This window comes from Psittacula echo (genome assembly GCF_963264785.1).
Source record: "Psittacula echo genome assembly, chromosome: 5".
NCBI lineage: Eukaryota > Metazoa > Chordata > Aves > Psittaciformes > Psittacidae > Psittacula > Psittacula echo.
Window position 1 is genome coordinate 52,656,206 of NC_137739.1, and position 25,659 is coordinate 52,681,864.

At 44.7% G+C, this 25,659-nt stretch overlaps 1 protein-coding gene across 6 annotated transcripts; it reads right to left on the reverse strand.

The window, feature by feature from the left end:
- Positions 1-25,632, reverse strand: AREL1 (apoptosis resistant E3 ubiquitin protein ligase 1). Of its 6 annotated transcripts, XR_013956877.1 has the most exons (21): positions 25,240-25,622; positions 21,164-21,424; positions 19,937-19,996; positions 19,047-19,273; positions 17,174-17,411; positions 16,068-16,237; positions 15,810-15,990; positions 14,840-15,087; positions 13,065-13,142; positions 12,434-12,575; positions 11,910-12,031; positions 10,088-10,163; positions 9,618-9,727; positions 8,916-9,095; positions 8,647-8,772; positions 8,367-8,496; positions 8,222-8,280; positions 7,974-8,063; positions 6,829-7,004; positions 5,609-6,647; positions 1-2,201 (listed from the first exon to the last, which is right to left on the reverse strand). XR_013956877.1 is itself a non-coding variant. In XM_080618070.1 (20 exons), exons 2-20 carry the CDS (start codon positions 21,252-21,254, stop codon positions 6,545-6,547), a joined length of 2,601 nt encoding a protein of 866 aa, XP_080474196.1. In that variant the 5' UTR covers positions 21,255-21,424; positions 25,240-25,622; the 3' UTR covers positions 2,231-6,544. The 6 variants fall into 6 exon arrangements, 5 of the variants coding, with proteins under 5 accessions (XP_080474196.1, XP_080474197.1, XP_080474198.1 ...); XM_080618070.1 differs by lacking the exon at positions 1-2,201 and having other exon boundaries at positions 2,231-6,647; positions 19,937-19,990; XM_080618069.1 differs by lacking the exon at positions 1-2,201 and having other exon boundaries at positions 2,232-6,647; positions 25,558-25,632.
- Between the last annotated feature and the right edge of the window lie 27 nt (positions 25,633-25,659).

Below are 25,659 nucleotides of genomic sequence, written 5' to 3' on the forward strand. Positions count from 1 at the left end.
CTTGGAAAAACCTGGTCTGCTGGAAGGTGTCCCTGTTTGTGGCAGGGGGTTGGAACTAGATGAGGTCCCTTTGAGGTCCCTTCTAACCCAAACCACTCTATGATCCGTGATTATCAGAACAGCCAGCATTTGCTGAGTCCCTCCAACTTGACAGCCTTATGGCTATCAACAACTAGGCTCTCAATTTTAATATCAATGCTGTGTAACACTAAGAGCCCCCCCATCTTGAAACAGGGCCCCATTGTGCAAGGAGCTATACAACATCCGGACACAGAGAGACTGTCTGCTCTTTGGGATGGGAATGAGATTGAAAGAAAGGACACAAGATGAACAGGAAGGGAGCAAGTAGAAGGAAACAAGGCAACACTGATCAGCCTAAGAGATTGCAGTTGGCAAGATGCTCTTAATGGGTGAGGACACACAGCGCAAAGACAATAGTTCAGTGTCTCACTAGAAGATACCTAGTTGACATTTTTGTACTATAATTTTTAGTTTCAGCAATGACTACAATCACTACCAGTCTATTGTGTGTTGTTCCCTGTATAAAAGGGCCTAGAAGAGGCAAGGCTGCATACTGCTGCTGACTGCTCTAGTCACAGGCAAGGAAAAGGGCTGCCAGTTTTCCCTCAGTAGGAGCCTGAGTCTGTTCCACACCAGTAATAAAGGCCTCTGCAAATCTGAGCTAGCCTCTATACAGCAAACCGCTTCTTCAGACAAACGCAAAACCCCTGGAGCTGGTTTCATCATCCTCCAAGAGGACTGCAGTGAACTGTATTTCTTTGTGTTTCTTCACCCCCTGCCGTAAGCAGCACTATCTCATCTTGAGGCAACCTCACACTTCAGCTACTGAAGCACAAGCCAGCCCTAAGCAGCTGCTCTTTCTATTAAGAGTTGAGATTTCTAAAGACTACTGAGAAAATTGCATGAGTTTAGAGGCCTTCAGAATTATGTCAACAAATCCTAAAATGAAGGTGTGGGTATGGGCCAACACACTTCTCGCAGCTTATCAGAGAACTGCCTCTAGAGGGAGATGGATTTGGTTTCGGCCACTGCAGTCACTCCCCCCAAAACCATCTGAACTCACTCTGGCTTTTGTGTGCCTCAGGGAACACCCTGGAGCAGCCTTAGGCCAATTCCAGTTCTCCATCCCTCGTATGGTGCAAGAGCCCTGCTTCCTTCGTCTGAATTCACTGCAGCTTTATACTCAGGCTGAGGGGCTTGGATGTCAGCCTCACTCCCCACTTCCAACCCTGTGTGCAATTGCCCACGCCTCAACATACTTTGTAGCACGCCATCCCTGCAGAAGGTTAGCTGGAAAAGACTGATCAGGAATTTTGGGTGAACTTCAGCTACAGCTGTTTTGTTTTACTGCAAAAAAAGTTATAGCAAATTATGTCTAAAAATGAACACATTCATGCAGTAACACCTCCCTCCTACAATCAAGTTTCATGCTCTGGAGAGCAGAGATTAGGGATTCTCATGCATTCAATAAAATAAAATAAAAACCAAAAACAAACAAGGAAAGACACTAAGAGGAAGATTCTAAAGTCTCAGACTCTAAATCATACAGCTGATGCCAAGACAGGCTGATGTTCTGTTGGACTTTGCTGTTTCCCGTAAGTGTTTTCCTTTTATAGTTCCCATAATCACATGTTCAAACTCCTTCTGCTGTCGTGTGCCAGGTCAGTCAGACACATGATGGTAGCAGAACAGCCAAAACTATGCAAAACATAGTCATTCTCTATGGGAACCGGGAGTTACAGCTTGGTTCAACTCAGCCGTAACACTATAAAAGCAAGAACTGTTACCCAAATCAAGCATCATTTCCCCATTTTCTCATTCAGGTGTCTGAAGAAATTCCTTTGCAGCACTTCTACAAGTGAGGCAAACAAAAAGCTGAATGCACAAAAATCCAGTTTCCCAAGCAGCACATCTTGACACATCTCACATCAAGTGGCTGCCTGTGGAATCAAGAATCCCAAGACATCACTGTTGCTGGAGACACAAGCTGGGGCATGTAGAATTTCAGCATGAGGCATACAGGCATGATTTCTCTCCCAGCTCTAAGTCCATGCCAGATGCCATGATAAATAGAGGCTGTGAAGTCAGCAACAGGCCACTGTCCCCATCCCTCTCCAAGACATCACAAGACACTGGTGATCAGGACACACAATGTGGGCAGGCAGATGATATCGTGCATCCTGCAAAGAGAAGCAGAAACTTTAGAACCTACTTCATGCTAAAGCAATCCAGCATGCTGATCTCTCTTCTTCACACCCAAACAGATAGAGTTTCTGAAAACTCCAACCTCAACTTGGCCCCCTTCCCATGAGTAATACTGGTTATGGCATGTGAGGATATGTCCACATGGTTTGCTGTATCATTTTGCTCATGTCATGTTTGTGAAGTTGCCCACCTTTTACTGCCCTGACCTCAACTCCAGCAGCTTTACTCACAACCTCTGCTATTTCCAGTGGGTGTCAAAACCTGTTTCTGGATTTTTCTTTACGCTCACCACTGCCTTATCTAACCTCTGTCTTCTCCAAACCCAGCATAAGGCAGCTCTTTTCCCCACAGGAGCTCCTAAATAACACCATGATCCAGCACAATGCTACAGAGGCCATCCCTGAGACTCGCATGCACTGCTCACTTTTTTATTTAGTTAGTGCTCATGGCTTAAAAGCCGAAATCAAGGCTAGATGCTGGTTTCATAATGTGCAAGAACATCTGCCTAGTTGTGTGGTGGAATACACGCAGCCAGACAATGCTGTGTTGGCTGAAGACGGGCTAAATCTTTTCTCTACAGGCAGCGATGCTAATGGACAGACTCGTGTTGCAGAATTTTAAGTTTTAAAGTTGATTTTAATCCTTAAGCTAAAATCAATCAATCCATCCAAGGAAATCCAGTGATAAACTGAATGCTTTTTGTCAGAGCTGGAAACAGTGGAAGCTCAGAGAATCACAAAAATTGGACACTGCCTCTGAAAGCAACAAGCTGACAACCTATTAATTACTCTGTTGTTTGTTAGTGGACAGTTACAGGTACGCTGTTTCACCCAACATACTGAAAGTGGTTTGTATAACTTAAAAAGGTGCAAAGGATTCAAATGCCCCCCTCTTCTCCTGGCTTCATCTAACCTTCTTGACAGCAAGGTGAAGCACAAGCAGTAAAAAGCAGCTCAGTCAGGTAATATGTAGTAAGATGACCAACATAAGAGTCCTTAAAATACTTTCCAGCATTACCAGCTGCTCCAGCCTACTGCAGAGAGGTCACACCACAGCCTAACAGCCCCAGTGCAGAGTCCTGCATCTCCCCAGAGGCTTCTGAACCCAGAAGTCCTGGATTCAGTCAGACATCCTGAGATGCTGCATGTGGAGAACCATCCTCTCCCTCATGCTTCAGACCTCAGCAAGACACCTGAAGACCTGGAGAGTCCCCTCACCCATGGGCAGCACTCACCAGTTTGATTCCCTCTGTACAGGCACAGAAGGACGCCAAGCTGAGAAGGCAGCATTTTTAAAATATTTTATTTATTATACAAACTATTTACAAAATCAGCTACTGCAACCACAGGCTTCCAAATATTGGCTGAACTCTGCCAGAAATTCACCAGAGGGAACTAGGATTTGACCTGTATCATCCACAGCTCCTAGTTTCTAAAAACATGCAACATGGCCTGCAGGTGCAGGGTGAAAGCCAGGCCCTCTGCACCTCAAAGCAGCTTCAGGAAACACGGAACTTCTCTGAGATGATACCAGGATCCTAAAGATTTCTACAGAAGGGCCTCCAAGTGGGAATAAAGGATAAAAAGAAAAGTAACGAGCCTCTGCCAGAAGTAACATACAGTATAGGTAACCAAAGCACATCCCCATTAACTAGTCTTAAGGGCAGCATAAAAAGTGACCTTACTGGGAAAGGGTATAGAGACAAGTTTAGAAACATTGTGACAGATCTCAGGAATACCAGGCCCCCTAGGGCCCTGTGGAAACAATGGGGACGGGTTTAGTTGATTAAGAGCACCCATCACAGTTCTGGCTGCACTTCTGCTAAGAAAGTTCTTGACATCTGCACAGCTGCTGGGAAGCATAGGGTGCTGGCTGCAATGCAATGAGAAGTATTTACAAGCTCCTTCCAGCAGACGAAGACTGCCCAGTGTCCAGCTACTTCATCCTCAGAATAAAAAAGTCCAGCTCAAGAGAAGAAGGGAGAAGATTCCTGAGGAAGATGTCACTGGCAGAGTTGGCCCATAGCTACAAGGCTGGAAACATCCTTACCAGGTGAGACTGCAACATGGGAACAGCACCAAGCTATGCCTCCTAATAGACAGGAACTAAGCTGAACATCACCGCTTCCTCTCAGTCCCTGGAGAAAGGGGTAAAGTGTTGGCATGAAGAACATAGGAGCTGTAACTATTGACCGTGCAAGCAACCTGCAGTGTAAATAAAATGGTACCAAACTCTCCACCCAAAGGTCAGGACCTTGCAAAATGGAGCCTGCACGAAAAATGGGAGAACAGACACTACTAAAGCAATCTGTCAGAGCACAACAGTGGCAACTCTGAAGCTGGCAGCCTCCCAGCACCTTGGTGCCAGTGAGGGAATGAATTCACAAGGCAAAGAAATCCCCCTGAGTAGTCTCAATATTCAGCTGGCTGCTTTTTGGCACCAAAATGGCTTGTTTTTTTCTGTATGGAAATAATGCAGCCCAAGAATGGCCAAATTGCTGCCTTAAAAACATTTTCTAGATGTACAACATTTAACCCCAAATTCCCAGTCAATTCAACTAAGCTATATTGGAAAAGCACACACAATTATCTTAAAATATCCATACTGGGCAGAAGTCTATCTGGATCAGCTTGAAGACAGCAGAAAGGGACTGAAGAGGATGATGTGATTTTTTTATCTAATATGGTGTTCTAAAATTAGCTCAGGGATGCCAGTCTGAGACTCCATTCTGGAAGAAATCCAGCACTTCCATAATCAAGTGAAAGCTTATGAATTGCAGGTAGTAGCAATGCAGGTTTCTCACACTTTGACTCTTGGATGCCTTTGACTCCTGACCTGAGCTGTCTAAGGGACTGATGAGAACTTAAAGATCTTGAATTTTACTTCAGTGAAGAACTCATTGAGATTCCCAGATTCCCCTTTCCTTTACTTCCCTGTGAAGGGCTGAATGGACTGCCAGCAACAACACACCTCAATGAAAAGCTTGCTTCTTATGCTGGTCTGCCTACTCCCCTCCCCACAAGCCAGTGGTGAGTGCAGTCTGTTGAGTGATCATTTGAGTGAAGTTCTAGTTAATACTGTGCTGGAAAGCCAGCAGCACTGAACAGAAGAGAAGGAAAGGAGAGCTAAAGAAAGGAAGTAGGAAAACCAGGAGGACAGAAAACCAGCTGCTCTCCAGGCACCAGCACCCCTCTGGAAACTCTGCCTGAAATGCAGTAGAGAAGTCTCAGGCTGCTGCATGATAGAGGTAGAAGCCAAGACACTGTGGGATGATGGCATGGAGGTACCATGTTTTTCCCAGTACCACCATCCCAAGAACACAAGCCCAGTGCACACTGTAGCTGCTTACCGACCTGTCACTGTTAGTACATAACATACATACCCTGAAGGTGAATGTGGGATAGGCATTGGTGCTCAGCATTAAGGGATCACACTCATGCCCATACTCTCTCTCCTGAGGAAGGGAAAAGAAGGCAAGGGCATAGGACAGCTTCCTGTGCAACATCAACTGTCAGAAACATTCAATAGAGGAGAAACTCCTCTTCCAGTTCATTTGCAGAGGCTCATTACCAGCCACTGCTGGAGAAGGATGCTTCTGCTGCTAGACCCTGGTGGAGGTAGTACAGGATCACTGTCAGGGCCAGCACTTGTGCTCCAATGAGATTGTTCTCCCCTTTGGGTTACTCCCTCCAGTGGATACTGCCCACTTTTCTCTGTGTTACAGGCAACAGCAGCATCCAGAACAAGAAGAACCAGAAACCCTTCTGTGTCAGGTACTGAAAGGATGGACAACCTTATACTCTTCATGAGTCAGAGTTAGATGAGCTATTGGGTAGCATCACTGGGGGAGTTGAGCCAAGACATGGGAAGTTACTAAGGCTTCCCGTGAGCCAGGTTTCCTGCAGAGCTCCATGCTGGTCTTTCCTCTTCCTCCCAGAGAGCTACAATAAAGGCAGCTCAGCAGATATCCTGCACCTCACTGTAACTTCTGCTTATGAACTTCATCTTTTCAGAGAGGGATGGGCTCACATGGTGCATGGAAATGAAGTGCAGTATCTCCTTGATGAGTGCACCATAGTCAATTGCTGTTTCACATTGAACCAAAGGGAGAATGAGGGAAAAGGAAAAGATGAGCTCTTGATGACATATTTGGGATATGGAAAGGCCACGTGACATCTTCTGGATGATGAATTCCTTTACATGGAGTCTTTGCTCTCCCTCCATTGCCCATGTGGAGGAAAGGAGAACAAGCACAGGACTGAACCTGGGTCTTGCCACGAAGAGCCAGGAGGTTAAGTGGCCTCCTGAAAAAGGGAAATCACAGCATGCCAAAGCCCTCACAACCCTCACTGATAGCTAGCTGCAGCATCTTGTGCACTTCTTCATAGGAGTCATAAGTAGGGAGGCACAGCTGGTTAAAACTGGAAAACAAAAGAAAAATTCCATTCAGACTGAGAAGACCATCCCCATCAGCTGCTTTCAGATGGGTTGACATAAGCATCTTACACATTACATGTTACATACTGCCGGCCCACCAAAACTAGAGCTGGTGTCATTCCCAAAAGCACAATGCGGAAAGTCCTACCACCCCAGGATACTTGCCAAGTGTGGGCTGTTGGCAAAGTACTGTGAGTTGGAGCTGCAATGATCTGGAAAGATGGACAGAGTGCAGAAAACCCTCCTGGAGGCAGCTGGGAGGAACCAGTTGTGAACTGCAAGAGTCTGGCCAGCTCTTCCTGTGTGAAACTGGAGACCACGGTCCAAAACCACCTCATGACCTGTTAGGAAACAGTAAAGGTAAAGCCAGGTCTGCCAAGTGAATCAAATAAGCATCTAAGTAAGATGCAAGATGATCAGTCACTTGCCCTTGTGAGCAAGTTACTCATAGTAAAATTTTTTTTGTTTTACCCAGGTGACACATAAAGGCAAGTATTAGAATTTCTTACCAGTTAAGAGATGTCTACTACCTGCCACCAGTCCTTTCCCTTAAAGCAGAAAGACTTCTGTTCTCCCCACAGAGGTTTTATTTTTAGAAGTTCCTGCATAGACTACAAGGTAAGTTTACAATGCAGAAGCTCATTTGCTTCTTGCACTAGGCTAATCTTTTGCTTTTTCACAACATCTGGTACTTTTGCAGGAAGGTGGAACCATCCCAGTGTTTACAGCTAGAAGCTTGTACTCCAAATCTATCTTCATCTTGGGTGTTTTGGCAGCTTCCATTATTTTTTTTAAAGGAAGCTGCTAACATTCCCATACCCCTCCCCTTGGGAAAGGCAGGGAGGGATAGGAAAAATTACAAGGTATAAATTTAGGCTACAACATTTACCACAGCACTGAATCCCAAACATTCCACATAGGCTGCAATCATGATCTTCAAGAATCCTTTTGAGATAAGTATCTCACCATGAACATCTTCAGCAGCAATAATTCCCACTGATTCCTCCTGATTCCCTGGCTGAACTGTTCTTAATCAGAGCTTTGTTGGATTTTCTTAAAAAGACCACTGCTGCTGATTTTTACCTGCTGGTAACTGACTAAGCATCATCTCTAGTCAGCCAGTCTGAAGGATGTCTACATTAGGGCTACACATTATGAAATAATGTGTGCAGTCCTACTCCTCAATTTTCCAGTTCATCCTCTAGAAGCCTGATTTCCAACCAAAAAGTCTGTTCCAAATTTAAGCTGTCCTCTGCTGTAGTTTGAATAACTGGTTTCAGCAAGCAGGAGGGAGAAATCTTTTCAGTTACCTTCTCACGGAAGTGCCAAGATCCTCCTACCACCACAGCATGTGCCTTGAAGTCACAGACGCTGATATCTCCAGTACCACACATAAGCAACTGAAAGGCAAGAGACTGCTGTCAAAGTCAGGAGCTGGGAAGCAAGGCAACAGCTACTGTGCAAATTACAAATGCTTAAAAGGCTTTATCCTTTTAAGGCTCCTCCACTTGTCAGAGAGCAGGGGAAGGGTATTGATGCTTAGAGAGCCAATAATTACCTCAAGCTCATTCTCATCAAAAATAGCCAGGAGGTTCTCAGGAACTAATTCATTAAGACCTGGAAGAGAAGAAGAGAGGAGAGCAGGAAGTGCTATGCCCTTGGACATAAAGGCAGAACGAGGTGGGGAGCAGACATGATGTTACCTTTCAGGAAGTGATCCACCTCCTCCCTAACCTGGCTGGCCAGCCTGTACTGCGCAAGCAGATTTAAATACAAGATTTTGTTTTCATTGGTCACTGGTATTTGAGCCCCTCCTGCCACCAGTTCCACCACCTGAAAACAGAACACTTGGTGTGAATGTGACCAGCAGCATTCCCCAAACCTGAACTCCCAACCAAGCAAGGAGCTAGTGGCCAGAGTATGCCTTCTCTGCTACAGGCAGAAGGCGCTAAATTGTCCCACCTCCAGAACTGCCTCCCTCACCTTCTCCAGCTGTCCTGTTTTGCTATACTTCTCTTCAGCAAAGACCAGATCCATCTCACTCACATCATTGTTCAGTATGAAACAAACTTTGGATTTATAGAATTCTGGGTCATCTGTTTCAAAATACTGTGTGAAAGAAAAGGGAAAAGACATGGAGGAGACAAAAAAAAAGCCCAACAACAAAATATACACTATTAACCAGGACTCTGGATCTGCTTCTACTACACTAATGTTGAACCTCTCCCCAGACCAAGGCTGAGAGGTTTTACCTTGTAATGCATACGAAGTCCTATGATCTGAGCCAGGAAGGATCGGGTGAAGCGAGCTCGAACCAGTTGTTTGTAGGCACCTCCCAGAGATGATTCATAAAGACACTTTCCTACTAGGCGGCCTGCAAATTCATACACTTTGAGCCGTAAATATGTGGGACGGCCTGGGTTTGGATGTACCTGGGAAGAAGCAGCAAAATGAAATATCCAAGTACCAGACAAGACTAGCGCAAATAGCAAGTATGGGACCAGCTCGAGTCACTGCAGCACTCACAGGCTGTGCCAGAAGCTTTAGCCAAGCTTTGGGGATACTACACTAGAAACAAAATGCCTGAGCCTACTTAGGAAGAATTAAATAAATAAATGTTTCACACGCACAGGCCAGAAGCTGTATGAAAACCTAAATGGATTCTGAAATATTCAGAGCCAACAAAACCTCTAGACACTCTGATGCCACCTCCTCTCACCCAGAAACCCAGCCTTCCCTCTGGCCACCCTCTGCTGTTCATCCAGCCAGTTCTTTGATACTTCAGTGGGTTAACATTATGAAGCAAAGCTTTGAGAAAGGCACTGGAAGTGACTGTGCAGGCAAGCAAATGAATGGGTAAGGTTGCACACCACTTAATAGCTGCATCGTTACTTAACCATCAGCATGTCAATGCACACATTTCTGTGCGTTCTGCATAGGAACTGCAGACTCACCAAGGCCTGGTTGTTATCACTGAAGCGGGTAAAGAGTTGATTGGTGGTATCAAATAACGCCTTGCAGATAAGTTCAAACCACTCTCTGCGTGGACCTCCCCAGTCCAGAGCTATGAGATAAAATAAGCTTGGTCATCCATGGGTCATCAATTCAAGAGTTTCATGCACGCTGCTGAGTATTACCTAACATGAGCGCTTATCACAGCTTCACAGCAAAAAAGCAGTAGATGGGGACTCCAGACCTCTAGGTTTTGCTCCCAAATCTAGTCCTAATATTTTTTGATTTGGGCCTTAGGTGCTTATGTAAAGTCTGGAGAGAATAGCACCAACAGGGAAATTCACTAACATCTGTGAGAAAGTGAAAGGGCTGGAAAGCTTCAAAGGATAGACATACTATAAGAAACCAGAATTTCAGGCTAAAACTACTCCACCATCACTTCCTCCTCAAATATATTCACAGGATAACTCACCTTCTTCATCCTGAAAAATCACCTCGAAGTTTTTGCTCCAGTCAGAAACAGAAAAATTCCGTGTTGCTTTAAAAGACTGGAAAAGATAAAATAGCATCAGCCATTACTGCTTAGAACCCCACAACCAATATGCAATCCTGCACATTTGGATGAGCAGTTTAAGCAACACAAACCCAAGAAATAGTCTAGTAGTCTAAAGCACAAAAATGAGAATTAGGAACTCCTAAGGTCTAATTCTTATTTGTCCAAAGCTACAGAAGCCAATTTCTCATTTTCTATTATAAGACACATTATCCACCTAAATACAGCTCATTTTAAAACCAGTGTGAGGTCTGAGCACAGCACAGATGTATCCCTCTCAATGCTGCAGTACAGTATTAGTCAAAGTATTAAAATCCCTGTGGGAAGGAGCAATTTCTGTAAAGCACTCACAGCCCACCAGTTAGAGTTAAAAAAGAAACGTTTCAGAAAGCATTGGAAAATAGCTTGAGGGGTTCACTGCCTTCATACTTAAAGTCACAATGCAAAAAAGTAACAAAATATTTCAAGTGTGTCCAACTTCCTGTGTCCTGATTCTGGATTCCAGTTAAATAGTTACAAAAGCTACACAGCTGTCCTCAGTCACACAGGTAGCTTTGGCTTAGCTTATCTTCAAATAGGTTAGAGCATCACAGAAGCTACAATTCTGGGCTAAACACACTGGTCACATACATTTGTGCCGGTCAACCTCGGACACTAAATCTTACATTTATTATTATTATTATGGCACTTAATTTACTTTGTCTTTTGAGGCTGTGACATCAGTGCTCACAACAGTGCAGAAATTTCCAGAATAGTGGGAAAAACAGTCATAGAAATACTGTTTATGAGTGAAGTAATTTTGTAGCAAGCTACTAACTGAAGCATAATCTCATAAACACTGCAAGCTCATGTATACAGAAAATACTCCAAAAACACAGATTTACTGGGTGTAAATCAAGGGAAATCACTACTGCTTTCTCCAGAAATGTTCTTTTCCATCTTTATGACATTTCTGTTGTTAGACACATGTGGAAACAATAAATCAGGATAACTGCCTGCCCTGTGCAGACAGTATTTAGAACGTCAGTTAAGAAATGTATTATCCAAATGTCTCTTTCTTAAGTTTGATTTTGAAGACACATCAGCTCAGGTCCGCATTGGTGAAGACTTAGCTCAAAGACTTCACAGAATATTTTTTCATCACACTGGACCACTGCTAGAGGCCTGTCAATGCAAGAGTTTCAAGCATGCAGCTCAGTAGCACCTGGTTTGACAGCTTATCTGACTGGCTCTGTCCCAGAAAAACAGCAGTTAAAGACTCAGAAGCTTTAGGTTCTGCTCCCAAATCTGGTCCAGGTAGACAGTGTTGCACTGGGCATCAGGTTCCAATATAAAGTGGAGACGGAACGGCACTAGCAGATTTCCTGCTTTTACAGGCTGTGCATGCATTTACCCTAGACATCTCTCAGGTCTCGATTTACGCTCTGATGAGGTCCTTAAAAAATTATCAGAGCTGAAGTTTCCAGTTACTTAAGAAATTGATCTGATCTTACTGGCTGCAGAGCAGGAACACGGCATCCCACGCAAGAACGAACCTGAACACAGACGAGCTACCTGGAGATTTTTCTTTTTGTTTTTTCCCCATCTCAAGCTGTCTATTGGCAACCGCCTTGAAACTGAAGGACTAATCATTTCTATGCAGTTGTCCTAGCACATGCCAGCTTGAATTTCTTTAGGCACTGAGCAGAAGAGAAAGGATGGAGGAAGCATTGGGCTTAAGCAAAATGACTGATACACTCACCGACTCCAGCAGACAGTGACGGCTGACCTTCAGCGTGACCTTTGAGTGAGGTCTTTTCATATGCACCTGGCGTAGCTCTCGCTGAAAGAAGTTCACTTTGTCCTGGAAGGTCTCCGAGCCCCCTGAGAATATTGACAATTTGCATCAGGCCTAAGCTGTCAGCACCATCTAAAAAAGGCATTCCTAAGACTAACTGCACAGGTCGGGTTTACAGCCCAAGGTTGAGTTTATTACAGCAAGATTTGGAGACAGAACTCTAAAGGCAGTCCGCAGGTAGTCTTGCTAGACATTCAGATACTCACAGGTGTGCTTTCAAAGAGCCTGACAGAAAAGCCAAACTGAAAAGAAGCAGCTGGCACGATGAAATAAATTCAGTGGAAGCACCAACAGGAACAGAACATGAGACTCCAGGAATAAGGATTCTCATCAGAAGTCATTCAGTGCTGGCATTTCAATCTCCAGGGAAACTAGCAGGCTCAAGTGCTAACTTCCAGGCTACCATACCCACCTCACCACCCCTTTACCTATGTTTTTATGCAGAGAGCGAATGAAAGTGGCTGCCAAGATGTTCCTCTCCTTGCAGCTGAGCTCCACAGGGGGCTGGATCCCATCATCCACCACCAGTGTCAGTAATTTGTGCACAGGGTCAGGGCCAAGGTATGAAAACTAGCAGCAAAAAGATGCAAGAAAGGGTAAACCCATCATGCAGAAGGCATAGTATGTTCAATAGACGGGGCAACACCACCTGCATTCCAAGACTCTCTGCTCACCCATGCAGATGCAGTTAACAGGAACACTATTTCAAGCATTCAGACTCCACTTAGGAGGCTGCTTCAAACTTCACACCCTAACCCAGGGGTTTCAGTGGACACAATCACAGCATTTTAGCAAGGTTATGAGGAAAATAAGATAAATGCAAAAGGAATCAAGGTTTTTGCCTAGCAAAGGCAGGAGGGAGTTATAAAACTGGCTCCTATTTAGAAATATCAGAATTTATGCACTGAGAGGGAATTCCAGAGTTGAATTTTACACAGCAAAATACTGCTCTGTGGGTAGAAGCCCTTCTCTCCAAAAGGAAAAATCAGTCTATCATTCACAAGGACCACAGGCTAACAACATGGAGGTGCAATGACAGCTACATGGGAAGAGGCTCACCTTTGTGCCAGGACATACTCTAAAGGTGAAAAGGCGCCATGGAATGATCTTCAGGTAAAATTCTTTCACTGATAATTGCTGAGTAACCACAAAGAAAAGAAAATGTTAAAAGTGACGCATCTGTTAAGGGTTGCTCCTGGAACACATGAGGCACAAGACAGATCCATAAAGCCAGAATTCCCTGAGCCACAGGGACAGGTTTCTGCAACGTTTGGTGACAACCTTCTTCTGGCTCAATACACAAACACCTTTATAGCTGTACAGAACTGTAAGGAACTTATCTGTAAGACTTGATATTTATTACACATGTGGGATCCCTGCATGACACAGATTTTACAACAGTGTTCAGTAGAACACTACCAGTCTAACTGGAAGGTAATGTTTAAGCACACTTGAGAGGCTCAATTCAGGACAAGATTGTTAACGCACTGACAAAAAGGTTTTGGACAAAGTCACACTAACAGAACTATTGCTACTACTTCCTAATTATCACAACCATTTCAAACAGCTTTTAAAAAGCAATTGCTAAATCCATGAGATCTGCAGAAATTTCTTCTCAGCGTACTTCTGCCAGAACGAATAACTAGTAACTGTGGCCCTGTCGCCTTCTGGAGAGCAAGCCAAGATGAAATTTTAGCATCTTTAGACAGAATACAAAACCATTTCCCGCACAAGTCTGTTCTAGCTGCAATGACTGGAAAAAAAAGACAAACAGCATTTCTCCAGAAACAAAGCAAATATGAACATCAACCCCTTGAAAAAATAACAACATAGTAACAGTTATCTACCGTGCAGAGAGATGCTCTAGGTATATATTAGAGATACCCAGGGATTCACCTACACAAGCACCAGAATCACATTAACAACTTTGCACCTAAAGGGAACCTGCAACCGTACTCACTTCTGGTGATCTCCTTTACTATGTAGTACAATAGAAAAGAGTATAGAAGTCCAGAGCGATACCCGTATGTTCAAAGGATGCTGAGCTCATGAGGACCCAGCACTCATTCCCAAAGTCAGTTTTTAGAGCCACATGCCGCAGAGATTTAGAAATCTTTAGCAACACCCTCCATCCTGCAACTGTTTCACAGCCCTCTTTTTCTCTTTAGAGAGCAGTTCCTGGATTAGTCTTTTTCTTTGATATTGCTGCATTTTCAGAATGTTTTCAGAACAACAGATTAAAAAAGTGAATTTAAATTTATTCATAGATTTAGTGGAATTTACTTTCTGGTTTCCCTGAATGCTCACAGGCAATCATATGGGGCAATGGTTTCTGTTAACATGTTCTCACTATAAGAGAATCCTCAGTTTCTCTTGACTTGCTTGAATCCTGCTTCTCTGCTTATACATTTACCCTTTGCCCTCTGACCATATGTTTTTTCCTTTTATTTCCCTGAAACAGTCAAGAAACAGGACAAAGACATAAAATCTGAGACTCTCCAAGTTCCAATCTACAGATATCAAAAACTGAGAAAGGGAATGACAGGTCTGACCTGACCAGAGCAAAGGAAGTATCTATTGAACAATCAGGGATACAATTCCCAGTAGGCTTTGGATCAGACCTAGAAAGACACATGGAGCCCTAAAACGTCAAGGAGCATTTTAACATCACTCTCAGTCACAAGCTCAATGTTTGCTGTCTACCCTTAGGCAAACCTTTTTTAACCAAATCTGAGGCACCTAAATCTGGAGCTAAGATATAGGGCACAAAGAAGCTCTTCAGTTATAGTATACTTTAAACATATGCTCAAGAGTGGCAACTTTGTGATCTCTACCTTCGGTGACACATAGCAGTACACTTTTTTAGGTTTCTTCACTTTCTCAGGTGTTTGGCTGTCAGCGGGAGAATCTTCATCTTCATCCTCAGTTGCAGTAGAAGGACGGCGCTGAGAGGAACTCGCGTGCATTGGTGGAAGTTGCCACTGAGTGTTGGTGTAACTAGGAGCATCATAAAGGTAGGCTTCAAAGTAAATACTGACACCTGAGGTGGACACATTGCGTTCTACAATGTTCTTTTCATTCTCTGAGGGAAACATATGTAGAAGAGTTGTATAAATCTTAATAGAGACCAAAATCAAAAAGTAAAGAATCCACAGACCACCATTAACTTAAAGAAAAGACAACACACCCATAGGAAAACATGGTTAAGTGAAACTCTAATATAAAACAACCCAGGAGTGGGATGAATACATTTAAGACAGCAGTTTATCTATCCTGCCTTCAGATAGTGACTGGTTGAATTAAAAAGGAAAAAGGCATACATAACCCCTCTCTCAGAGCAGCAGCCTGAAGGCATAGCCACTTGACAGCCTCGCTGCAGATTGGCTCACTCCTGAAGAAACCAGGAATTATAAAATTGCAGAAAAAGAAAGCATGTAAGTTACGTGTTCTTCATCCACATGGCTTAACATACAATACATGACCGACTCACTTTTGGTATGGCTCAGATGTCAAGTACTAGCAAGCAATAAATATTGCCTAATTTCTGAGGTAAACCTCCTGAGATAAGGGAAAACACACACATGCTTTTATCTGCTTATGGGACAGAGAGTATCAGCCTTTAGAGAGCTCCCTTGTCAGCAGAAATTCATTTACCTTAACGTTTTTATACAAATAGGCATTCCTTGATCAATTAAGCAAGGGTAGCCCACAGAGAAGCCACATTTAACTCTGCTACACGAGTGCAGCAAAAGCATCTTGTAAGAGGAGATGTAGAGAATGAATACTGAGTAGCTCTTGACTCACCACTTAGAACAATGATGTCAAAATCGCCATTACTTATGGGCTGGTTCTGGTAGGAGATGCAGGCATGGAAACACCCCCTACAGTGCAAGGTGAGTCGGAAGAACACTTCACAAGTCTGCCGATTGGACACCACAGACTTCTCAAACACAACATCAGAGCTCTCGTCTTCTTGAGGACCCAGCTAAACAGGAAACAAATTAACAAAGGGGTCTCTCTAGCTCACCTGAAGACAAGTAGCAAGGATGAGGTTGCACCCACCTCATGGATGGAAAGGCTGTAATTATGCTCATCTACCAAGGACACAGAATTGCTGGTGGGATTGTCATACTCATCTCTGGGAGCTATATGCAGAGTGTGCTGCTGCCCACAGGTCAGGACCAGAGTGGAGAAATGGCAGACAATTTTGGTTTTGGAGGGAACCACCATCCCTGAAGCAGACAACAACAGTTTAGAGACAAATTCCAAGGTGAAACTACAAAGAGCAAAGGAAAAGCAACTAGGGTTACAATACCCTTGAAAACTGAGCAAATCTAAACACATTCTATGCCACTCATTTGAAATACAGAGTATCTGACCACTAAAATACACGGGTTTGCCCTGAGTCAAAAACGTAATACTGATAAAGCAAACCCAGTTACTAGCCCTCTAACAAGGGTTTTTTCCACCGTTCTAAACTTCAGCTCAAGAATTTGCTTCCCACTGCACATACAAAAGACACAAGCCGACCGACACCCCAGGCAACCTGTATATTCAGCCTACCAGACAAACTAGCCTGTAGAGTACCTGAGTGAAACCTGAGCTTCCTCTTTCTGAAGGGGCATCTTATCAAGCTTTGCATCTATTCACAAGGCAATGGAATAGAGGTGCTTTCAGTGAACATGTATATGAAATATAAAACATGCCAACCGTAAGAAAATGTTTTCAAAAAGCATATAATCAAAAGTACCAACTGCTCCAGGAGCTTAAAGGAATAGAGTTAGGTATTCAAAACAGGAAGAGTCATATCATGATAGCATTTCCAATTCAGATACAAGTAACTCAATACTTTCACAAAAGGCATTCTCTGAATAGTAGATGGACCATGAAAAAGTGACTACAAAACAGAGAACATGACAAGTGGTTAGGGAGTTTAAGCAGCCTAATGACTTATTCAGTAAGGCATTTACTATTTTGCCATGTGCGGGTAGTTGCAAGTACGATTTAGTCATGGGTCTATTGCTGGGATCTATACATGGCATGAGGAAAATGATGATGGGTAACCCTTTCCCTGTCACATACCTATTTTAGCCGGAAACACATTTACCTAACTGCCTCTAATACCTCCAAATCTACTTTCAATCATTAGAGGGCCACTTCAACCTTACCTGGCTGGAACACCTTGTAGTAGGGGCTGTAGGCCACATTCAAGCCACCGAGTTTTACAGTGATCTCATATCTCCCAGCCCTGCGCACAGTGAAGGCCACTTTCACCACATTGGAATTAGGCTCTTGAAGAACTTCCTGGGTTACAGGAATATCAATTGCTAGCTCCACGTGGCAGATGTGAACTCGCAGCCCCACAGGCCGGTGAGCAGGGAAGGGTTGCCCATTTTTATAGAATAACTGTGTGGGAAATGGAGAAGTCCAGGTCAGCAAAAGTATGCAGTGCACAGAGCAAGAGAAAGCAATCTGCTTTTGGGAAACAAGGGCAAGAACCCCAGCCCAGAAAAAGAAGGAAAAAAACAACCCCAAAACAGCCAACTGTGTCATACAGGCTGTGTTCTCTGAAGCGAACAGGGCACAAGCAGGCACTGAACAGTCTCATTCTCTTTTGTGCTCGGGTTCAAATGAGTGCTCTGAAAAGAACATGCCTCTAGGCATTTCTTCTCTGCACTATTAGTGCAACATCAGAGCAGAAACCAACAGACTCTACTACCGAAAGGAAAAAAGCAAAGCCACATCCTTTCAGAGAAACAAGCAAATCTTGCCCATTTCGGCTCTGGAAAAGCTCTCACCAATTTCTTAAAGGAAAACGTCTGGAGAAGATGCTGACCTAAGGAGCTGATCCAGTCTGTACTGATAAGAAACATCAGCATGAAAACAAAGTGTTAGATAAAATCAGAGGCAGCTCAATCACCAAAGTGATCTGCTAGACAACTTCAGAAGGTAACATACGTAGACCAGTATGTCCTTAGAAGGAAAGAATTACATCTCGAAACCTATGTGCACAGCTCTTCAAGAGCCATCAGTCTGTGGGCCAGATCCTCCCTGCCATCAGCAATCAGCCTGCAGTCAGCGAAAGGGTACTGTTATTGCCTGTTTCTAAATACAGAAGGGTGTGGGGCCTGAAGTAGCACATATCTTGACAGTCACTGGAAGAAACCAGCCTATGCAACAGCTACTGTTGATGAATAAAAGGCTAAACAAATGGGAGACAAGCATGAAGTGTAAGGGCGTGTTGCTGGAGCTGCCATGGGTAAGACTCAGTAAGGTGAAGAGAATAAATTTAAACAGCAGGAACAGGACATGTCCCTTTCCCCTCAGCTCTTCTGCAGTGCCTGCCCTGGAGCTAGAACTCCTCACTCACTCTCCTGAGAGAGATGGCTTTGGCAACCTAGTTGAACCTTTCTTCTGTTTTTGAAACCCTTCTAAGTGGGGTAGAAAGGTGCACACATGAGCCCAGCAAAACCTATTCAAACTTTCTCTACATAGCTCCCAACTCTCAGTGTTCAGGCCCCTCACTCATCTTACGCATACTTGTCTCATTCCCCTAGACTTGGCATTTTGGGATTGGAGGGAATCGAAAATTCTTGGCAGGCTTTTCCAGGTCAGACGCTACAACACTCAGTTTTGGAGGAACATGGAGCAGCCATGAAGCTTTACAGCTCTTGGGTTGGTAAAATGCCCATTCCCACACTTCCAACTTCAGCTGCACAACCAAAAGATTGCGCCAAGTCTGTTGAAGACAAGGCTCAGCCCACTCACTTCCCAGTAAAGGAAGCAGTAGATAGGACAGGCCTGGTCTCCTGTGACTCTTTAGAAGATTCTAAAAAGAGGGAGATAAGATTTTAAGGAGTGCAGAACTCAGATACACGCTTACAGAGTTCCAGTTATAGGGGGCAGAAGACAAACAGATAGCTTTCCTACTCCTAAGGTACATCCAGCCTGGGCCAAACAAAAACATCTGAAAAGCCCGTCCCTAACTCAGACCTTTGTTACTGTACCCAAAGCTGCATAGAAACAGAAATATTCCCTTACATGCACTCGGAAGGCCATGCTATGGCCCACCTCGTAGGGGTCCTTCCAATCCCAGGAGATTTTGCAAGACCGGGGATCCAGGTAATTGCCTCGCACGTAGTCATAAATAGTTCGCTCCCCTCGGCGTTCCCGGTCCTCATGCTGAAGGAAGCTGACTATACGTGCGGCAAGCTCAAAGAGGAACTTAATGGTGAAGAAGAAAGCTACCACAAATACTGTGATCCCACCTGCAGCAAGGAAAGAACAGAAGGTGGTTGACAGCAGCATGGTTGAGTCAGGCACCCAAATCCCTTCTGCATCAGCCCAAGATGCCTTTTATTAATGACATTCTACTCAACTGCAAATTAGGTGTTTAAGGCAGAAGCTATTATGTGAACATTTATGGTTTGTGTTATGTTACAAGTAAAGTTAGAGTAACAAATCCCTTAAAACTCTGCAAATTACTGCAAACAGAGGATATAAGTAAAGGTCATACAGAGTCTCAGGTATGGCTAGCAGACATCTCACCAGAAGCATGTAATTCTCTCCTTTGGTTACCTAGTTCGGAAACTAGTTGCAATTTAGAACTAGAGGTTCCTTCAAGGGAAACAGTCATATAACCACACAACCCCTGCACATCACGTTAAGAAGCATCATGGAGGCAACAATCCTGCACTAGTTCTCTAAAGAAAAAGTAAGGGGATGGCTTAGGAATGACATCAGTGGAAGGACTTCAGGAACAAGAATCGTGGAGAGGCAAACTCTGCCAGGTGGAGGGCAGACTGCAGGGTGACAGTAACTTCATTTGTTATGTAGACTCTGAACTAACATGAAAGCACAGGCTTTCAAGAAACCCTTCTAACGCCTATGGAGAAGTCAACAAATACAGTGGCAGCCTTTCCTTCACTTACCAATAATGTAAAACATCAGGTCCCTTCGGTGAGACACACAGCCGAGGATCACAGCTGCATCTAGAACACAAAATAGGCCAAGTCCAGTCCAATGACTCTTCCTCATGCACGCTGGCCTAAATTTAATTTATGATTCCTCAAACAAATACCTGCTGATCATCTATCTTCCTCTCCAAGGACATCCCTAAAGCATTATTCCATAAGACTATGAAATATGCAAACAGCACAGCATGCTACAAGGAACAGTTCTTCGTCCATCACAGATTCCCACTCAGATCAGGAGCTACCAGAAGGACAACATGTTATCCTCAGAAAACAGTGAGAACGGGCTCTAGGTAATGAAAGAATGAGCTACTTTTTGCAGGATTACCAACTTAGGCAGCAGTGGCCAAAAGTCACTCATACAAAAACCTAACACCTACTTGTTTCTGCAAATCACAGTTAACTTCTAGTCTGCCATGAAAGCACAGCACAGAGCCACCACCAAAATGGACAGAAGCTGACCCTCAACCAGCAACCTCAGAATAAGAAGCTATGGAATAAAAGGAGACAGACAAAACCATTTTTGCAGACAAAACCATCCCCATTTGTTCAAAACAAACTCCTTCTAGGGCAGAATCCATTTTTTGCCCTGTAACTCTACTACAGAAAGTATGAATGCTACTGGAAAATAGTCCATCTGTATTCTCCTACACACTTCTGCAATGTGGAGCCTCACCACTGAAACTCGCTGATCAACACCACAAGCTAAAACCTTGGTTTTGTACACTATTAATGTTGCAGCAATTCTTAGAGACATCGATCTAGAATCAAGTTCTCAGTGAGAAGGCTGCTAAACAAACACGTAGTAAACAGACCGCACCCAGAACAACAACATGCTGTCTGGTTGATAAGACACAGATAGCAGCAAGGAACGTGTGTGACAATTAGACAACTTGGCGTACACTAATGCACACAATATAGCTCGCCATGTCACCATTCAGTTAGTAAGAAGCTACATTGTGCATTCAAGCTGCTTTTTCTCTTTCTTTTTTTTTTTTTTTTTAACAAACACAAAAGGGGAGTTATTTGTCAGTCATCTCAACAGCAGCAGCAACGGACATCAGCATGCAGAAAGCTCAAATGAGGTATTTCCCCCCCAGCAACAGCCATGACTTCCCAGACCAGCAAATCCCCTTCGTTGGCCTCCATAGACATTCCATCCTGCAACCAAGAGCAACCACATACCTTTACACAAGTACCCATGTTCTAAAAGCCAAAAGTGGAGGACCCATTCTTCAGCATCCTTCCTCCTTGTGCCCAACACTGGGGCAAACATCAGCAAGAAATGGCCATACGGAAGATTGTCATAGAAAGAGAAACTCCTGGAACTTGCATCACTGAATCACTGCTGAAAGGTGAGGACCTGAGCACAGCAATTTCTTCCTCTTTGTGGAAAACTGTTGCCCTGCAATGCTGCTCCCTGTAGCCTGTTGTTTGCTAGCTTCCCTTAAAAAGGAAGAAAAGGAGAGAGAAAAGTTAGATTGCCCCATTGCTCTGGATGAATCTAGCAAATAGAAACATGTGACAGGTGTAAGATGCAAGAGTGTTGCTAGATGTCGAATCAATAGGAAAGTGCTATAAAGGTATCACTGATGACGAGGCTGCCCCATCTCCTCAGCCTTCATCTGTCAACAATCACATTTCTTTATGACCCCCTGAAACCAGCAGGTTCAAGATAAAACAAAACACATCCTTGCTCCATAGATTTCATTGGGCTCATGGGGTTTTTTTCCTTTGTTTTTTTTTTTTTCCTGATGTGGTTTTAGGTGTTCAGGAAACCACTGTCCTCACGAGGCATTTCAGTTTCAGGAGCACTGTCCACTCAATTACAGTTTACTATCAGGACTGAGGTAAAAATAATAAAAACCTAACAGGAAGGATTGATGCAGCCCACAAAACCCAGGACATATGCCAGAAGAAAAGCCACAGAGCCTGCACAGTCAGCATCATTGAGAAATTACACAAATTACATAAAGGAGTGAGAATGACATGAACAGACCCAGGCTAACCACAGCAGCTGTCTGTAAAGACAATCATCTCTTATGGGGATGTAAGTGATGTGCTCCTTCTGCTTGCCATACCACCGCCTCAGCTGCCACTTCCTCCTTACTCGCCCCTCATCTACCTTCCTCTTCACGTCTCTCCTTTCTTCCATCCCAATAATCATACAGACCTGGCTGCCTTTGCACACTCCCACTGAGCTTTCTAACACATGTGAGAATCAACAGGTAAGTCTGTGCAGAGCTCTTTGACTGTGTTGCAGGAGCAGCCAGACTCTTACTGTCTTTTCTTCATTCACATCTCAAAGAAAATCCCACCCACTTAGCTATTTTCTTCATTCCTCTGCTTGAGCAAACAGCGATGTAGTCCCCAGGCATAAGTTCTCATTCTCCTCTTAGGAGTTTAGAAACCTGAAGCTTCACCTATCTCTGTGTATCAAGAATCACTGACCTAGCAATTTCCTTGATATTTTAGTTCTTCCACAGTACGTATCCAAGATGTTCTACAAATGCCTAGTTGAAACTTTGCTCCAGCTTGGCCTGGCTGTGGAAGGTCTATGGCTTCTCTCCACACAGCTGAGGAATTTCACGGGAACTTATCAACTTTTGGGAATCTATAAGATCTCCCACCAGCATCTTAGAGAACCAGTCTCTTTGTGTCACCAAAAAAACCGTCAATACAAAAACTGGCCCTGTGTGTCCATCTACCCAAGCTATTTCTGCTTCAATCCATAATTCTTTACCTTCTGTAAAGCATACCACAAGTCACCCGGTATCTCTCCTAAAAGCACAAAAAGAGAAAGGCCCACCATTTCAACTACAAGGGTTTTTAAGTCAATTGAAGCCTGAGTCTCTTGATGTGGATTGCAAAATTTCAGAGCTCACTGGACACAGTGAAGTAGTTACCTCCCTCAACTGGCATAGCAACTTGCCATTTTATTCCCTCTACGTGAAGTGATAAATAAGACACCAAGTCAGGTGGTCACCAGACATGAAGTGACTGTCTTACAATCAACTTTCTTCTAGCATACATGCTGCCAGCAACTTTAAGGATGCTTTTGCAGCTGGGTACATTGGGGTAAAGAACCAAGCTGTGAGTAGCTGATGTCCAAGATATGTTGCCGTTCACTTATTAGAATGCAGATCTAAATTAAAATAGCATCTGTGCTACAAACTGCCAGCTAACCATCTGGGAAACTAATTCTGAACATTAGCCATATATATAAGGTGCCATTTTTTGCTAGAAAAGAAAAATAATGCTGAATTATCTGACAGGTCTTAGTGATCTTGATCCAAGGACAGAGCAAGCAATGGTCTCCTGCCACCTGCAGTGAAAACAGGGATTTGGAAAGCTTCACCTTGGTTTAACTCAAGAAGTACTGGCCTAATCGGGATAGACAGCAAGGAATCATAAAATAAACTATATTCGCGTCATCGTTTCTCTCAAGTCAGCAAGGAAAAGAAGGCCAGTAATGGGAATACATTTTGTTTGTATTACTGCTGCTGTGAAGCCAGAGGAACACAGTGCAAATCTCCAGAAGGAAGAACAGGTGTAGCTGCACATACAAAAGGAACTGTAACACAGTAATGGCACATTCATGTGGCTACAACTACAAAGCCACTTGGGGGCATGCTATACAGAACTGATGTACTGAGGTCCTAGCAAATCTGTTGTGTGTCATGGGTTTTTTTGGTGCACTGATAAATTTAACTTCTTCTTTGCCCTGACAAGTTCCAAAAATTAAGAAGAAAGAGGGATTAAAAACCTCTCATCCACCCAAGACGAGAGAACTCTTCATCTCTATACAGAACGTCCTCTCAATCCATGCACGTAAATGTCCACCACCAATGGCGCATGCATCTCATGCCATGCACAGGACAAGTCTCTTTTGAGTGAGAAGGCACAGTATTTTCTCACACACACAAACCAACAAACAGGAATGCCCATGGGAACCTAGCTTTAAAATACACCCACAGAGGACTAAAAAGTCAGTGCAAAAAGCACTGAGCAGGCTCCAGTATCAGCTGTCAGGGAAAAAAGCCACATCAATGGCCAGTGTCCATACAAAACAGTCATTCTCTCACCAGGGCTGGAGTTTTGTCATATGCATTTACACACAAGCCAAGTAAAATCGTGGGAACAGGAAAAAAAACCACAACACAGGAGACTTTTGCCAACTGCCTCGGTCTAAGGACTTATAATCGAAACTGAACCGCCACCAGGGCTGTCAGTTCTCCCTGTCCTTCTCAAACATAGCAAGCCAGCCAGCTGGTAACTTTCAGGCAAGTCTCATCTTGACAGCAGATCAGCTCCCTAAGCCAGAACAACATTCAGCCTTTTGCCACCCATGGGGAAAGCAGATCATCCCCTTCCTCCTCAATTATTGCCTTCACGCAAACCATTTGGGTCACTTAAGCAGCATCAGAGGAGCCACACGAACTGTGTGTCCTCAACAAACAATTAAGCCTGGTACAATCACCTGTTCAGCTGTGGTTTCGCTAACAAACCCCGTTCTCCTTTCAGTCTAGTTTTCCTTCTCGTCAGAGCCTCAGTCACGGTTCTATTGAGGGCAGTGCTTCAGGAAAAACACTCCTGCATAATACCTCGCTGGCTGCATAGCTGCTTTTTCTGACCAGGACACCAGATAAAACCGGCTGCATTTGGAAGATACCCACAGCTACAAGTTCTCACCAATCTCAAAAGCTTACACAAGAAATATAACAACAGGGTGGTTTCTCTTTCACCTTCCCAGCACAGGGCACTAGAAACCAAGGCTCTTGGACTAGTCTGAGAACTTGGAGAATGTTCCCTTACATGTGCAGAAAAGGGGCAAACTACACCATTACAGTTGCAGAAAGCACTGCTGAAAACGTGCCTACTTGTCACAACTGCTGTCAAGATCTACGGATGACAACGCACTGCTTTTAATGTAGGCATCCACAAGCCAGAGCACAGCAAAGCCAGAGCACTACATCAGGTCTTCAAATCACGCCAGCCCAGCAAGCTTCCGAAAGCGGCTGACGGCCTCCGTAATCTCCCAGCCCCGTGAACAGAAACGGAGGAAGGAGAAGGGCGATCGGTGTGCTCTGGGCTCCCCCAGCTTGCACCAGCCGGTGCAAACGCACCCCACAGCCTCCCCAGGCGCCAGCCCCCGCGACCTGCCACCGACACACCGACAGCAAACTGCTCGGCCGAACCAAGAGAACGCGGAGACCACCGCGCTTCACACCGCGGATGGCCAGAGCCAGCTCTCTGCTCACCGGGAGCACCGGCCTCTCCGCGGCCCTCCCAGGGTGTCCACCCGTCGCCGGCAGAATGGGGACCCTCGCCGCAGCTGCACCGAGCCTGCCAGGGGCAATGGCGGGGCGGTCTCCAGCACGGGCGCTCCGGGCCAGCAGCGGGGCTGCCGGCGCCCTTCTTGCTGCCACTCGCGGCCGGGCCAGGCCGCGCCGGCCGCCACCCCGGGGGGGACGCCCGACCCTACGGCTGCAGCTCCGTTAACCCGGGAGGCCCGCTCCCACCGCCGGAGCCCGCCCCATCCCTCCCCGAGGCGCGGACGGGACAGGGAGAGCCGTTACCGAGGGCTCCGGCAGCAGCCGCAACGCTGCCCGCTATTGCGCTACCGGCGCAGACTCCCGCTGCCCGGTGCTGGCGGCCGGAAGTGACGAAGCTCCCGGACC